At 50.0% G+C, this 16,343-nt stretch overlaps 1 protein-coding gene across 3 annotated transcripts in view; it reads right to left on the reverse strand.

Annotated features, from left to right (window-relative positions):
- Positions 1-3,854: 3,854 nt before the first annotated feature.
- LIME1 (Lck interacting transmembrane adaptor 1) overlaps positions 3,855-16,343 on the reverse strand; it is a 35,726-nt gene continuing 23,237 nt past the window's right edge. For all 3 annotated transcript variants that reach the window (XM_040439108.1, XM_040439106.1, XM_040439107.1), the window contains 2 exons: positions 11,859-12,166; positions 3,855-5,105 (listed from right to left, as the gene is read on the reverse strand). In XM_040439108.1, the coding sequence (XP_040295042.1) occupies positions 4,902-5,105; positions 11,859-12,166 (512 nt within the window). In that variant the 3' untranslated portion in view covers positions 3,855-4,901. The remainder of the gene's footprint in view (positions 5,106-11,858; positions 12,167-16,343) is intronic.

The raw sequence follows: 16,343 nt of genomic DNA on the forward strand, positions 1-16,343 counted from the left end.
AGAGCACCATGGAACGTTGCCGCACATATATGTCATTTACAGGACCAGGACTGCGCCAAATATAGTGCATTATGGGATCAATGCACAGGCGCCGGAAACCCAATCATACGGTGTATGAACGAGATTGGAGAATGGAATTGGGCCTGAAAGTATACCAAAGGCCGTCAATCAAATGTACAGGGGTGAGAAGGGGGCGCGGCGAGCTTGACTTCAAGGACTCCATTTACATACGGCCTGTGGGGGAATAATTTCTTTTTTAGAGATCATGCGCATCGGACATCTAAGACAAAAACATCTTTAGGGCTCATGCACACGGCCGTTGCCTGTTCTGCGGTCTGAAAATTGCGGATCCAAAAAACACGGAACGGGAACTAATAGAACTGTCCTATCCTTGTCTGTAACGCAGACAAGAATAGGACATATCTGTATTTTGCAGATGGCATGGAACGGACATGCAGATGCGGATAGCACACATGCGAAGTGCTGTCCGCATTTTTGCAGCGCCAATGAAGTGAATGGGTCTGCATCCGACCCGCAAAAAATGCAGGTCGGATGTGGACCCAAACCACAGTGGTGGGCATGAGCCCTTAGAAACATGACAACATCTGTAAGGTAATGCTTGCGGTTTATGGTGCAGTGGGGCACAGTTTAGGACAATTGAGGTTGTTGGCCAGATAATCCCTTTAAATGGCTATAACCTTTGTATAGCAGATTTCTTTTCATATTATTTTTATACTTTATGCTTTTTTTTCTACAATTTTTAGGCTTATAAATTGAAAACTTCATAACAAATTCTAATTTTACCCATTTTTTTTCTGATTATAATATTAACCTAAAATACGGTAATAACTGTTCATTATTGTCTTTTGTAAATTTTGATATATTACATGTCCAGGGTTGGATAACCGTGTCTTGGTTACTAGTATGAAAACGGTTTACATAGGGGACTATTTTGGTGTAGGTCATTTAGGCCATAAAGAACGGTTATCCAACACTGGACGGTTATCGGGTTTTTTCTGTCTTCTCTCCCCCAGCAGTCGTTGATAGCAGATGAAACCCGCCATAAATACACTATCGTGTTGGCTCCTGGACCACCCACCATAAATATACAGTGGGCAGTCTTTAAATGGGTAAGACTTTGAGAAAGCTGGGTGATAACCCTTGTAGGAGCTGTAATGGGGACTTTATTTGTGGTCGCTCACCTTTCCCAGAAACAGATAAGGAGCGGAGCAGGATTGGTAGGAAGAAAATGAACAGAAAAACAAAAACAAATGCAGACACAAGATGGAGGCTGCTGGCCATAGCAGCCAATCTGATCTCTGCTCTCATGCTCTAACCACCTGTTTAGAAATTAAAGCTGTAATCTTATTGGTTGCTAGGGGCAACTCCTCCATTTTCTGCCTGCGCAAGAACCTACACGACGAGACATAAATGCTGATGACATATATGTCTATAGAAAAGTAAGGAGGGAAATTTTCACCTTTAAAGGGCACCTGTCAACAGATTTGTACCTATGACACTGTCTGACCTGTTACATGTGCGATTGGCAGCTGAAGACATCTGTTTTGGCCCCAAGTTCATATGTGCCCACATTGCTGAGAAAAATGATGTTTTACTATATACAAATGAGCCTCTAGGAGCAACAGAGGCGTTACCATTACACCTAGAGGCTCTGCCGCTCCCTCTCCACTTTGACTGACAGGACGACCAGGTGGTCACCAACCCTTCCTCTAAAGGACGACAGATAGATGGAAGAATAGTGAACCCAGTCCACAACACGTTGCATGATACAAGAGAGGTTATACCCTTATAATATGGGTGCACGTTCACGTCCATTATATTACGGTCACAATCCCTGGCCGGCCCGATGGTACGTTTAATGACCCGAACTAACAGCCTTTGGTCAGGCTGGTGTTTTTCGGCTGTAATACGAACACCAAACTGTGCTCACATTATGGCCGTCTTGTAGGCTTTAGGCCTCATGCACACGGCTGTTGCCCGGCCGTGGCCCGCATACGGCGGGGCCGCAATACACGGGCACCGGCCGTGTGCACCCCGCATCACGGATGCAGACCTATTCACTTGAAAGGGTCCGTAATCCGGGAGATGCGGTATGGAACGGAAGCACGGATCGGAACCCCACGGAGTGCTTCCATGGTGTTTCTGTCCGTGCCTCCGCACCGCAAAAAAATAGAACATGTTCTATTTTTTTACGATGCGGACGGATCAAGTTGAATGGGTCTCAATCCGTCCCGGCCGCCGCACGGATGTTGCCTTTTCATTGGGGACCGCAAATTGCAGTCCCCAGTGCAAGGAACGTCCGCACAACGGCCATGTGCATGAGGCCTTAAAGGAGTTTTCAGAGACTTTACTACTGATGAACTATACTCTGGATAGGTTGTCAGTATCTGATCGGTGGGGGTCCGACACCCGGGCCTTCTTGCAGCTTACCCTAGGCCAAGTGACATCACAGTCATCAGTCACATGGCCAAGGTGCAGCTCAGCCCCAAAGAAGTGAATGCAGTATACAATATATACGGCGCTGTGCTTGGTGAGCAGAGCGAAGGCTGCGGCACTACTGTGAGCACTGGTGCCTTCTCAAACAGCTGATCTGCAGGGCCTGGAATTAGGACCCCCAACGATCAGATACTGATGAGCTATCCAGAGGATAGGTCATCAGTTGTAAAGTCTCAGAAAGCTTCTTGAACTCTTGTTGAACTTGACACAATATGACAACTCAAGAACTGGTGAAGACTTTTGGATTATAGCATAAAACTTCTTTAATTATCTCAGTGACAGCCTCAGTGTCTTTACTTTATGGACACAGAACATCGATCAGCAGTGACTTGTCCATTGCTTACACCCCCATAGAAAAAGGATTCACTCCCTAGAGTTTTATTCATGTCTAGTCACATGACTTTTAAAACCAATTCATGGGCAGACATAGACAGTAGAGGGCCCCTTGCTGCTTAAAGGGGTTGTCTGGCTGAGGAGCTGACAACCACAATGGACGGAATCAGTGCCCAAACTAAAAAAAAAAAACAACACACCTGTCTACAGCCCAATCATTCGAGCTCCACCGCCCCATTCCCAGCCGCTTCCGGTCCAGCTCAGAATGGGGCAGTGGTGCCGGAACAGTGGGCTGTGGACAGGTGATTTTTTTTTTTTTTAACTGGGCACTGCTTACTTCCATTGTGGTTGTTGGCTCCTAGGCCAGACGACCCCTTAAAGGGGTTGTCCGGGTTCAAAATATTTTTTACAAAACAGTTTACTCACTATTAATAGCTGTTTCAAGGTGCCCCCAGATGTTTTTATGTATTTTTCGACATCAGCAGTGCTCCGACAGTCTCCCACTGATTGTTGACATCTATGTTTATGTGTGCGGTAACTTCCTGCCGCACTAGCTTCTGGGTCCCAGCGCAGAGCAGCATCGCGTGGTTTCTGGTGTCTGTCTGCTCCTCCGTGCATCCGCCCCCGATTTATATGCCGCGTCCTGCCGCACATATTCCTCACCCTTAGTTACGCCCCTAAACTCTGCCTCTTTCACTGATAATAAAGCGCCCTGCCCGGTGACGTCACCGGACCAGAGGGGCGTGGCTTAGCGCAGTTTGTTGCCGCCTAGCTACCGCCCATCCATGCGCTGTGAATAGATACTTTGGCTGACGGTGACGTCACCGGGCTCCTTGCAAAGTGGAAGAAGAGGCTTCGCTCTGCAGAAAGGGACCCGGTACGTCACTGACTCTTAGAAGAACGGCACTTCAGGCTGAGATTTTGTGAATTGCAAAAGGGGCATCAGAAATGTCTGTTAAAGGTAGGACAGGCAATGTCCCCAATCCTGAACAACCCATTTAATTTAGCAAGAGTAAAGGGCTCCTTATAGTGCTCCTTGTCCCTTACTATGATTCTCAAGTCAATCCATAATCTAATGCAGGGATGCCCAACCTGCGGCCCTCCAGCTGTTGTAAAACTACAACCCCCACAATGCCCTGCTGTAGACCGATAGCTGTAGGCTGTCCAGGCATGCTGGGAGTTGTAGTTTTGTAACAGATGGAGGAACTCAGGTTGGACATCCCTGATAATGCATCTCGGAGGTGAAGCACTTTACAAAGCAACTTATACTTGAAGTCTTCACACAGCACAGGCAGCGATTTTATATATATATTCATGCGAATGTAGCCCAGTAAGTAGGGATTGATTGGGATTGTTGTCGTGCATCCATTTTGTGGCCAGAACCTTGCCCCTCCAGCATGATCAAAGAGGCATTGACTAAATAATGCTAGATCACCCCAACTTTGGGGGAGGGGGCACTTAACATTAGTCATTTGACCAATGTTACTTTTAACAAATGCCAGGTTCCCTTTAAATGAGCTAACAAAATGTCTGCCTCCATGATGACAACTACTTTAAAGGGGAACTCCACCATATAGTTATTAACAATATCTCAGTGACATTCCAGAAGAGGTTATTGGTGGGGGTCAGTGAACTTGTATTCACCTAGAAGCCCTTATGTCCTGGCACAGCACTAATGATATTGCACTATTGAATTTAAAGAGACAGTAACCCGAGGATTGTGCAGCCACTTCAAATAGGGAATCAGTGTGTCCAAGACTACTGCCCCAACTCTGAAAGGATAATTTCGCCTTTAAATGAGTTTTCCCGTAAATAAAGCTTAATCATTATATGATGAAAAGTTCTGCAACTTTCTGTTGTACTTTGTGTTTCAATTCCTCACTAAATTTGAAGACCTGTGCTTGCTGTCAATAGACAGGCCTTGGACACACTTGTTATAAACCCTCAGTTGTGAGAGGTTTGTATGGGTTTTCAGCATTCACGTGTTAGACAAGAATGTTTCCAATCACTGACAGCAAGCAGAGATTTGGAAGGAATTGAAGTCTAAAGTCTTAAGCATAGGTGTCAGAAGCTTTGCTGTAGTTAGTGTGATGGCTGCCCATATCACTTATACTCTCGTACAGGTTTTCTTCAGGTTGACAGATCGGAAACTCAGGATGAATGACATCTTCAATACTCGTCTTTATTAACCCTTCAGTGCTCTGTGTTCCAGTCGGTCTCTTTTTCTTTTGAACTTTGGAGTACATGTCTTCAAGCTGCATGACAAAGAGAAAAATTTCAAGTATTTACAATAACTTTTCAGCAAATCTCACTTGCCCAGTTTATCATTTTTATTAAGTGGATTTCTATAGAGATTAATAGAGACTGCCACCTGCTGGGCACATGCGGTACCACACAAGATTAAAAGGGGATTTCCGAGATTTTTTAATTAATGATCTCTGGATAGGTCATCAGCATCTGATCGGTGGGGGTCTAGCACCCACCGAGTTGTGAGAAGGCACCAGCTCTTTTAGCTTTCCCTAGGCCATATGATGTCACGTTCATTGGTCACGTGGCCTAGGTGCAGCTCAGCCCCATTGAAGTCAATGTATTGCATTGTGCTTGGTGAGGTGAGAGAAGGCCGCAGCACTACTGCGAGCGCTGCTGCCTTCTCAAACAGCCGATTGGCGGGGGTCACGGGTGTTGGATCCCCACCGATCAGATGCTGATCAATTTTTAAAAAAAATCTCAGAAAACCCCTTTAAAAAGTAAAAAAAAAAAGCTACCCTCATTCAGCAACTCCCTCCCCCTGATACATGCAAGTGCTTTTAATGGGGAAAGGGGGATAAGCCCCTACAACACACCTCTAAGGCCTCTTTCACATGGGCGAGTTTTCCGCGCAGGTGCAACGCGTGAGGTGATTGCATTGCACCCGCACTGAATCCGGACCCATTCATTTCTATGGGGCTGTGCAGATGAGCGGTAATTTTTTTACGCATCACTTGTGCGTTGCATGAAAATCGCAGCATGCTCTATATTCTGCGTTTTTCATGCAACGCAGGCCCCATAGAAGTGAATGGTGGTGCGTGAAAATTGCAAGCATCCGCAAGCAAGTGCGGATGCGGTGCGATTTTCACTCATGGTTGCCAGGTGACGATAGGGATAGGGACCCGATCTTTATTATTTTCCCTTATAACATGGATATAAGGGAAAATAATAGCATTCTTAACTCACCAAAAAAATTTAAAATTAAACTCACCTCATCCACTTGTTCACGCAGCCCAACTTCTCTTCTTTCTTCTTCTTTGAGGACCTGGGAGGAAAAGGACCTTTGGTGATGTCACTGCACTCATCACATGGTCCATCACTATGGTGATGAGCGCAGTGACGTCACCAAAGGTCCTTTTCTCCCAGGTCCTCAAAGAAGAAGAAAGAAGAGAAGTTGGGCTGCGTGAACAAGTGGATGAGGTGAGTTGAATTTAAAAAAAATTTTAACCCCTGCATCCCTAATTTACTTACCATTCTGTATTAAGAATGCTATTATTTTACCTTATAACCATGTTAAAAGGGAAAATAATAAAATTTACACAATACCGATCTGGGTACCAAACATGCCGATTTTTCTCATGCGCGTGCAAAACGCAGTTTCCGACGACGCACCGCATCCTATCCGGCCCTCACACGCGACGCCAGTGTGAAAGAGGCCTAACAGTCAAATTATTTCCTGTCAGATCAAAGGACTGGCCATGTTAAAATCTAACATATGTGATTCCCCCGACCCCTCAACATCTGCCATTGGAGTAGAGACAGGACACCCCATACACAATAGTCATCCATGGCAAATTTGGATAATTTCCCTCTAATGAACAGTATTGTGCAAATGTTTTAGGCAGGTGTGGGAAAAATGCTGCAAAGTTGCTTTAAAAAAAATAGAAAACTCGATTTTTGTACTCACCGTAAAATCTGTTTCTCTTTCGTTCATTGGGGGACACATGCATTGACCATGGGTACAGCTTTAGCCGATAGGAGGTGGACACTAAGCACACAAAGTTTAAGCTCCTCCCTCTTGAGCTATATCCCTTCCTGCAGGGACCAAGCTAATCAGTTTAGTGCAAAAGCAGTAGGAGAAGCCAGACATAAGAAAATCACATTATGTGCAAACCCAGAACCACACAGGCCCGAAAAGGCCCATAAAAAAAAAAAAAAAACTGTGTGGGAGCCATGTCCTCCAATTAACAGAACAGAAACAGATTTTACGGTGAGTACAAAAATCTAGTTTTCTCATCCGTCTCATTGGGGGACACAGGCATTGACCATGGGACGTTCCAGAGCAGTCCTTGGGGGTGGGCTTAATTACAACCCCCCTGCCAATCAGAGAACCGCTGTTTGCAAAACTCTACGCCCCAAAGAAGCATTAGAAGATGCAAAGGTGTGCACCCTGTAAAACTTAGAAAAAGTATGCAAAGACGACCAGGTTGCCACCTTGCACATCTGAAGGGCCGAAGCCCTGTGATGCATCGCCCAAGAGGCTCCTACTGCCCGAGCCGAATTAGCAGTCACCTGGAAAAGCGGTGCCCAGTCTTTAACGCGGTACGCTTCCACAATAGCCAAACAAATCCATCTGGAAATGGAAGACTTTGACGCTGCCAGCCCTCGGCCCCTCACGAACAGGGAATCCGTCCGCCTGACAGATGCCGTCTGGGACAGATAGATACGCACTGCATGCACCAGATCCAGAGTATGGAGCGACTGTTCTCGAGGATGAGACGGGTCCGGACAAAATGAAGGAACAATAATCTCATTTAGAAGGAATGTAGACACCACATTCGGCATGGAGGATCAGAAAGGGCGACCGACATGACAGAGCCGCGAGTTCCGACACTTTACGGATAGAAGTAATTGCAACCAAAAAAGCCGCCTTATAAGACAGGAAGCGCAGCGACACCTGCTGCAAAGGCTCAAACTGAGAAGATTGGAGAGCGTTGAGCACTAGATTAAGATCCCAAGGATCCAATAGAGGACGGAAGGGGGGCGCAGCATGCGCCACTCCCTGCAGAAAGTCCGAACCTCCGAAACTGAAGCTAAATTTCGCTGAAAAAGAATGGAGAGAGCCGACACTTGCCCTTTGAGAGAGCTGAGAGCCAGCCCCAAGTCCATGCCCGACTGGAGGAAAGCCAAAAGTCGTGACAAAGAAAAACTAACGGGAGACAGCTGTCTCCGCTTGCACCAGCTAAAGTAGGACTTCCAAGTCCGGTGGTAGATTCTGGAAGACGACGGCTTCCTGGCACGAATCATAGTCTGGACCACTGCAATGTAGTGACCCTAAATTTGGGTGGAAGATTGGCCCCTGCGACAGCAAGTCCTCCGGAAGAGGAAGACGCCAAGGTTAGTCGGCGAGAAGGGCGACTAGGGGCACGTGCCACACCCTGCACGGCCAATCTGGGGCCACAAGAATGACGGGCAGTCCCTCGGACCTGATCTTCCTGAGAAGCCACGGAATGAGCGGAAGAGGCGGGAACACGTAAGGAAACATGAACCGACTCCATGGGATCACCAGTGCATCGCATGCTAGGACCCTGGGGTCCCTGGACCGTGCAACAAAATCCTCAACCTTGTTGTTGAACCGTGAGGCCATGAGATCCACACCCGGCTGGGTCCACACCCGGCTGAAAGACCAGCGGGTGAAGAGCCCACTCGCCGGGATTGAGACACTCCCGGCTTAGAAAGTCCGCGATCCAGTTGTCTACGCCTGGAATGTGAACTGCTGATAGCGCCGGAACCCGTTTCTCTGCCTAGCTGAAAATCAGCGCCGTCTCCTCCATGACTGTCGGGCTCTGGATGCCGCCCTGGTGATTGATGTATGCCACCGCCGTGGAGTTGTCGGACTGCACCCGCACCGGACAACCCCTGATATAGTCAGCCCAGTGTTGCAGAGAGAGCCGAATCGCCCTCAACTCCAGAACATTAATTGGAAGGGAGCGCTCCTCGTGTGACCATACCCACTGGACCGAAAGATTTTCCAACACTCCCCTCAACCCCTGAGGCTTGTGTCTGTTGTTAACACCCTCCAATGGAGAGGGAGAAACGAACGCCCCAATGTCAACATCAGAGAGGACATCCACCATCTGAGGGCCCGGTGCACTAGGACAAGGAGACGCATTGGCCGATCCAAGGAGTCTGGGGAGCGATCCCAGCTGGACAGAATGGCTTGCTGAAGTGCTCTGGTATGGAACTGAGCATAGGTAACTGCTTCGAAGGCAGAAACCATGTGCCCCAGAGCCCGCATGCAGCGACGAATGGTAACAGGAGCTGGCCGCAACATTGAGCGAATCTGAAGATGGAGAGCGGATAATTTTTATGGAGGCAAGAAAACCTTGGCCAGTACCATGCCCAGATAAGTCAATCGTTGCCATGAATAAATACAAGACTTCTGTCTGTTCACGATCCATCCGAAGCGCTCCAGGGTGTCGAGGACTATGCTCAGGCTGTCTGCCGTCCCTTGGAACGACGGACCCTTCACCAGGATGTTGTCTAAGTAAGGGATTGCCATGATCCCCCTGGCATGGAGCAGGGCCATGACTGCTGCCAGAACCTTCGTAAAGACCCTGGGAGCCGTTGGCAGGCCGAACGGGAGGGCTACAAATTGGTAGCGAAATGGACCCACTGCGAACCGGAGAACCCTCTGATGACTAACGCATATGGGCACGTGAAGATAAGCGTCCTTGATGTCTATCAAGGACAGGTACTCCCCCGGTTCCATGGACGCGATGACCAACCTCAGTGACTCCATCCGGAATCTGCGGACGCAAAGGAAACGGTTGAGCGCCTTGAGGTCTAGAACGGGACGGACCGCGCGGCATATACAAAGAAAGCAACCACCCCCTTGCTGCAGCAGCGTCCCAGGTATGTTAACCCTTAAAGGAGATTGCTGCTCAAGTCCACAAGTGGGGAGAAGGGAATACTGGCTGGGGTCCTGGAGGGAGGGTGAAGGGGAGCACTGCTCCTACTCACCTGTCCGACGTCTTCTGCCCCACTGACTCCATCGGTGTGCGGCCCCTTGGTGAGGGACGCTACACCGGAACAGAGGGGACTTTTGCTGGGGCGGCCGTGGTGATGCGCTTTCTGGCGGGAGACAGAGGTTTTTACAGGGACCTCTGATCCTCCCTTTCTTCTAGAGAGCGGGAACGAGCAGGGTGTTTGGGTGACCCCCTGGTTTCCCGTCTCCTGGGTGGGAGTGCAGGCAGTTTTTACCCAGACTGCCTGAAGCTTCCCGCTAGAAAAATAAAAATAAAAAAGACCAAAAATTAGTAAATCAGCAGACCTGCAACGCAGGAAGGTCTGCCTCCTACAGGCACTAAGCTAAAACTGATTAGCTTGGTCCCTGCAGGAAGGGATATAGCTGAAGAGGGAGGCGCTTACACTTTGTGTGCTTAGTGTCCGCCTCCTAGCGGCAACAGCTATACCCATGGTCAATGCCTGTGTCCCCCAATGAGACGGATGAGAAAGCACATTTTTAATCAGTTAACAAAAATCCATGTGAATGCACAGGAGAAATCTAAATCAAATCAGTATTTGGGATGACTACCCTTTGCCTTCAAACAGCATGAGTTCTTCTAGGTACACTCGTAGGGAGGTTGTTTAAAACATCTTGGAGAACTAACCACAGATCTTCTGTGGATGTAGGCTTGCTCAGATCATTCTTCTCTTCATGTAATCCCAGACCGACTGGATGATGTTGAGATCAGGGCTGTGTGGAAGCCATATCATCACTTCCAGGACTCCTAGTTTAATGACATTGGCTGTATGTTTGGGGTTGTTGTTCTGCTGTAGAATAAACTTGGAGCCAATCAGACGTCTCCCTGATGGTATTGTATCTGCCTGTATTTCTCTGCATTGAGGACACCATTAATCCTAACCACATTGAGGACTGTAGATTTAGATTTCTCACTTAGCATTTTGTTAATAAATAAACTATTAACACTTCAAATTTTGGAAGCATTCTTATGATGCTGAAGGATTTTTTTCCCCATGCTGCCTACAACCTTTGCACAGTACTGTATATGGGCTCTTGGTGTCTAGAGCCAAAGGGGGTCCAAATAACACTAACACTAAAAATGACAAGTAATGGATTCAGTTGGGGAAGGGGAACTAGTATAGATTCTGAATTAGAGCCTAGAAGGAGCTTCAAGTTCAAGTCTCTGAAGAGGATTAAATGTTGGATTCTGGAATATTCTGGATGACTGGACAATCATAGAATAGTACCCGGTAGATAACATTTAGTTTAAATCGGTACCCAGATTAAAAATATTGCACTCCATACAGAATTACTCCTGTAAAGCTCTGGGTGAAATTATTTCATGTTTCTATAGAAGATTTTGTCAGGATGATTTTGCTTTGGAATAAAAACAAAACAAAAAAAAAAACAGGAAGCCCAGCAGAGAAACTTAAACTACAGGAGGAAAATGAAGAATACATGGCTCCAGGCCAAAGAAAAATGCACAGGAAAGTCTATTACAGTTTGCACTGTGCATGGACCCAATGGGGAAGCTGTTTGATGGACCATTTTAGTTCATGAGTAATGCTGTAGAGGCTTGAGAAATTGCACCAAGGAGGAAAGAGATTGGCACAAGCCTAGAGACATGTTTTTTTCCAAAGGTATAGGTGATGGGCTGAATATGAAGGGCACTTGATGCATACACTACGAACCCCCACTAACAGGGTCCATGACTAGTTATGAGACCTAAGGCACCAGGCTCTGAATTTGGCTGTCACTAAGTCTCCAACTCCTCCTATAAATCTCAGTATGCCATGTATAGTTAATGGGGAGAGATGTTGCACAACAATATAGCCCTATACCAGATGACGCTGTGAAGCTGTTGCCATAGAACAGCCTGGAAAAGCTGGGTGACAACCTTGTGGGAGTTAGTGACCACAGAAGTACCCGAAAAGAAATGGTAATAATTTTGCAAATTTAAACTAAAACAAGACAGCATGTCAGGGCATGAGACAGGTAAACTGACAACACATACGATCAGGTCGGCTGATCGGCTTTGAAGGCAGGGTTCTTGAGAAGGTGCTGGTGGTTGGGTCTTCTCCTCTTCCCTGGTGTCTTGAGCCTTCTTAACCTTCCGCACACAGGCGTACTCAGCAGTGACTACATTGACCTGAGATTTGCTTAGCGAAGGTTCCTTGTCTTCCCGAGATCCCACACATTCGTACAGGGAGTTCTTAGGGTTGTAGTTTAAGTTTGAGTAGGTGGCATCCTCCGTGGAAGAGGCATTCGGCACTGGCCACTGTGGGCAGTGGTAGAGCGGATCCATACTGACTGGCCTCAGGTCTGGAGGGAGAAAAAAAATAGTAAGGGCAGCTCAGTACAGATCAGTAATGTATGTACATAGTGTAATACAGGATGTAACCTAGGATCAGTACAAGGTAAGTAATATATACAGTATATATATATATATATATATATATATATATATATATATATATATATATATACACACACACACCCCTGTATTTTTAGCTTTATAAGACGCACCTGATGATAAGACGCACCTAGGTTTTTGTGGAGGAAATTAAGAAAATAAAATATTTTAAACCAAATGGTGTGCTTTTGGTGGGTTTTGAACTAATGGGGGATCTGTGGATGGCGCACTGTTATGGGGGATCTGTGGATGGCGCACTGTTATGGGGGATCTGTGGATGGCGCACTGTTATGGGGGATCTGTGGATGGCGTACTGTTATGGGGCATCTCTGGAGGACACCGTTATGGGGCATCTCTGGAGGACACCGTTATGGGGCATCTCTGGAGGACACCGTTATGGGGCATCTCTGGAGGACACCGTTATGGGGCATCTCTGGAGGACACCGTTATGGGGCATCTCTGGAGGACACCGTTATGGGGCATCTCTGGAGGACACCGTTATGGGGCATCTCTGGAGGACACCGTTATGGGGCATCTCTGGAGGACACCGTTATGGGGCATCTCTGGAGGACACCGTTATGGGGCATCTCTGGAGGACACCGTTATGGGGCATCTCTGGAGGACACCGTTATGGGGCATCTCTGGAGGACACCGTTATGGGGCATCTCTGGAGGACACCGTTATGGGGCATCTCTGGAGGACACCGTTATGGGGCATCTCTGGAGGACACCGTTATGGGGCATCTCTGGAGGACACCGTTATGGGGCATCTCTGGAGGACACCGTTATGGGGCATCTCTGGAGGACACCGTTATGGGGCATCTCTGGAGGACACCGTCATGGTGGACCTGAGGAGGACACCGTCATGGTGGACCTGAGGAGGACACCGTCATGGTGGACCTGAGGAGGACACCGTCATGGTGGACCTGAGGAGGACACCGTCATGGGGCATCTCTGGAGGGCACCGTCATGGGGCATCTCTGGAGGGCACCGTCATGGGGCATCTCTGGAGGGCACCGTCATGGGGCATCTCTGGAGGGCACCGTCATGGGGCATCTCTGGAGGGCACCGTCATGGGGCATCTCTGGAGGGCACCGTCATGGGGCATCTCTGGAGGGCACCGTCATGGGGCATCTCTGGAGGGCACCGTCATGGGGCATCTCTGGAGGGCACCGTCATGGGGCATCTCTGGAGGGCACCGTCATGGGGCATCTCTGGAGGGCACCGTCATGGGGCATCTCTGGAGGGCACCGTCATGGGGCATCTCTGGAGGGCACCGTCATGGGGCATCTCTGGAGGGCACCGTCATGGGGCATCTCTGGAGGGCACCGTCATGGGGCATCTCTGGAGGGCACCGTCATGGGGCATCTCTGGAGGGCACCGTCATGGGGCATCTCTGGAGGGCACCGTCATGGGGCATCTCTGGAGGGCACCGTCATGGGGCATCTCTGGAGGGCACCGTCATGGGGCATCTCTGGAGGGCACCGTCATGGGGCATCTCTGGAGGGCACCGTCATGGGGCATCTCTGGAGGGCACCGTCATGGGGCATCTCTGGAGGGCACCGTCATGGGGCATCTCTGGAGGGCACCGTCATGGGGCATCTCTGGAGGGCACCGTCATGGGGCATCTCTGGAGGGCACCGTCATGGGGCATCTCTGGAGGGCACCGTCATGGGGCATCTCTGGAGGGCACCGTCATGGGGCATCTCTGGAGGGCACCGTCATGGGGCATCTCTGGAGGGCACCGTCATGGGGCATCTCTGGAGGGCACCGTCATGGGGCATCTCTGGAGGGCACCGTCATGGGGCATCTCTGGAGGGCACCGTCATGGGGCATCTCTGGAGGGCACCGTCATGGGGCATCTCTGGAGGGCACCGTCATGGGGCATCTCTGGAGGGCACCGTCATGGGGCATCTCTGGAGGGCACCGTCATGGGGCATCTCTGGAGGGCACCGTCATGGGGCATCTCTGGAGGGCACCGTCATGGGGCATCTCTGGAGGGCACCGTCATGGGGCATCTCTGGAGGGCACCGTCATGGGGCATCTCTGGAGGGCACCGTCATGGGGCATCTCTGGAGGGCACCGTCATGGGGCATCTCTGGAGGGCACCGTCATGGGGCATCTCTGGAGGGCACCGTCATGGGGCATCTCTGGAGGGCACCGTCATGGGGCATCTCTGGAGGGCACCGTCATGGGGCATCTCTGGAGGGCACCGTCATGGGGCATCTCTGGAGGGCACCGTCATGGGGCATCTCTGGAGGGCACCGTCATGGGGCATCTCTGGAGGGCACCGTCATGGGGCATCTCTGGAGGGCACCGTCATGGGGCATCTCTGGAGGGCACCGTCAAGGGGCATCTCTGGAGGGCACCGTCACGGGGCATCTCTGGAGGGCACCGTCACGGGGCATCTCTGGAGGGCACCGTCACGGGGCATCTCTGGAGGGCACCGTCACGGGGCATCTCTGGAGGGCACCGTCACGGGGCATCTCTGGAGGGCACCGTCACGGGGCATCTCTGGAGGGCACCGTCACGGGGCATCTCTGGAGGGCACCGTCACGGGGCATCTCTGGAGGGCACCGTCACGGGGCATCTCTGGAGGGCACCGTCACGGGGCATCTCTGGAGGGCACCGTCACGGGGCATCTCTGGAGGGCACCGTCACGGGGCATCTCTGGAGGGCACCGTCACGGGGCATCTCTGGAGGGCACCGTCACGGGGCATCTCTGGAGGGCACCGTCACGGGGCATCTCTGGAGGGCACCGTCACGGGGCATCTCTGGAGGGCACCGTCACGGGGCATCTCTGGAGGGCACCGTCACGGGGCATCTCTGGAGGGCACCGTCACGGGGCATCTCTGGAGGGCACCGTCACGGGGCATCTCTGGAGGGCACCGTCACGGGGCATCTCTGGAGGGCACCGTCACGGGGCATCTCTGGAGGGCACCGTCACGGGGCATCTCTGGAGGACACCGTCACGGGGCATCTCTGGAGGACACCGTCACGGGGCATCTCTGGAGGACACCGTTACGGGGCATCTCTGGAGGACACCGTTACGGGGCATCTCTGGAGGACACCGTTACGGGGCATCTCTGGAGGACACCGTTACGGGGGATCTGTGGAGGACACCGTTACGGGGGACCTGTGGAGGACACCGTTACGGGGGACCTGTGGAGGACACCGTTATGGAGGACACTTATAGGGGGATCTGTGGAGGACACTTATAGGGGAATCTGTGGAGGACAGTGTTATAGGGAAATCTGTGGAGGACAGTGTTATAGGGAAATCTGTGGAGGACAGTGTTATAGGGAAATCTGTGGAGGACAGTGTTATAGGGAAATCTGTGGAGGACAGTGTTATAGGGAAATCTGTGGAGGACAGTGTTATAGGGAAATCTGTGGAGCACAGTGTTATAGGGAAATCTGTGGAGCACAGTGTTATAGGGGAATCTGTGGAGCACAGTGTTATAGGGGAATCTGTGGAGGACAGTGTTATAGGGGAATCTGTGGAGGACAGTGTTATAGGGGAATCTGTGGAGGACAGTGTTATAGGGGAATCTGTGGAGGACAGTGTTATAGGGGAATCTGTGGAGGACAGTGTTATAGGGGAATCTGTGGAGGACAGTGTTATAGGGGAATCTGTGGAGGACAGTGTTATAGGGGAATCTGTGGAGGACAGTGTTATAGGGGAATCTGTGGAGGACAGTGTTATAGGGGAATCTGTGGAGGACAGTGTTATAGGGGAATCTGTGGAGGACAGTGTTATAGGGGAATCTGTGGAGGACAGTGTTATAGGGGAATCTGTGGAGGACAGTGTTATAGGGAAATCTGTGGAGCACAGTGTTATAGGGGAATCTGTGGAGCACAGTGTTATAGGGGAATCTGTGGAGGACAGTGTTATAGGGGAATCTGTGGAGGACAGTGTTATAGGGAAATCTGTGGAGGACAGTGTTATAGGGAAATCTGTGGAGGACAGTGTTATAGGGAAATCTGTGGAGGACAGTGTTATAGGGAAATCTGTGGAGGACAGTGTTATAGGGGAATCTGTGGAGGACAGTGTTATAGGGGAATCTGTGGAGGACAGTGTTATAGGG

This window comes from Bufo bufo, chromosome 6 (assembly GCF_905171765.1).
Source record: "Bufo bufo chromosome 6, aBufBuf1.1, whole genome shotgun sequence".
Lineage (NCBI taxonomy): Eukaryota > Metazoa > Chordata > Amphibia > Anura > Bufonidae > Bufo > Bufo bufo.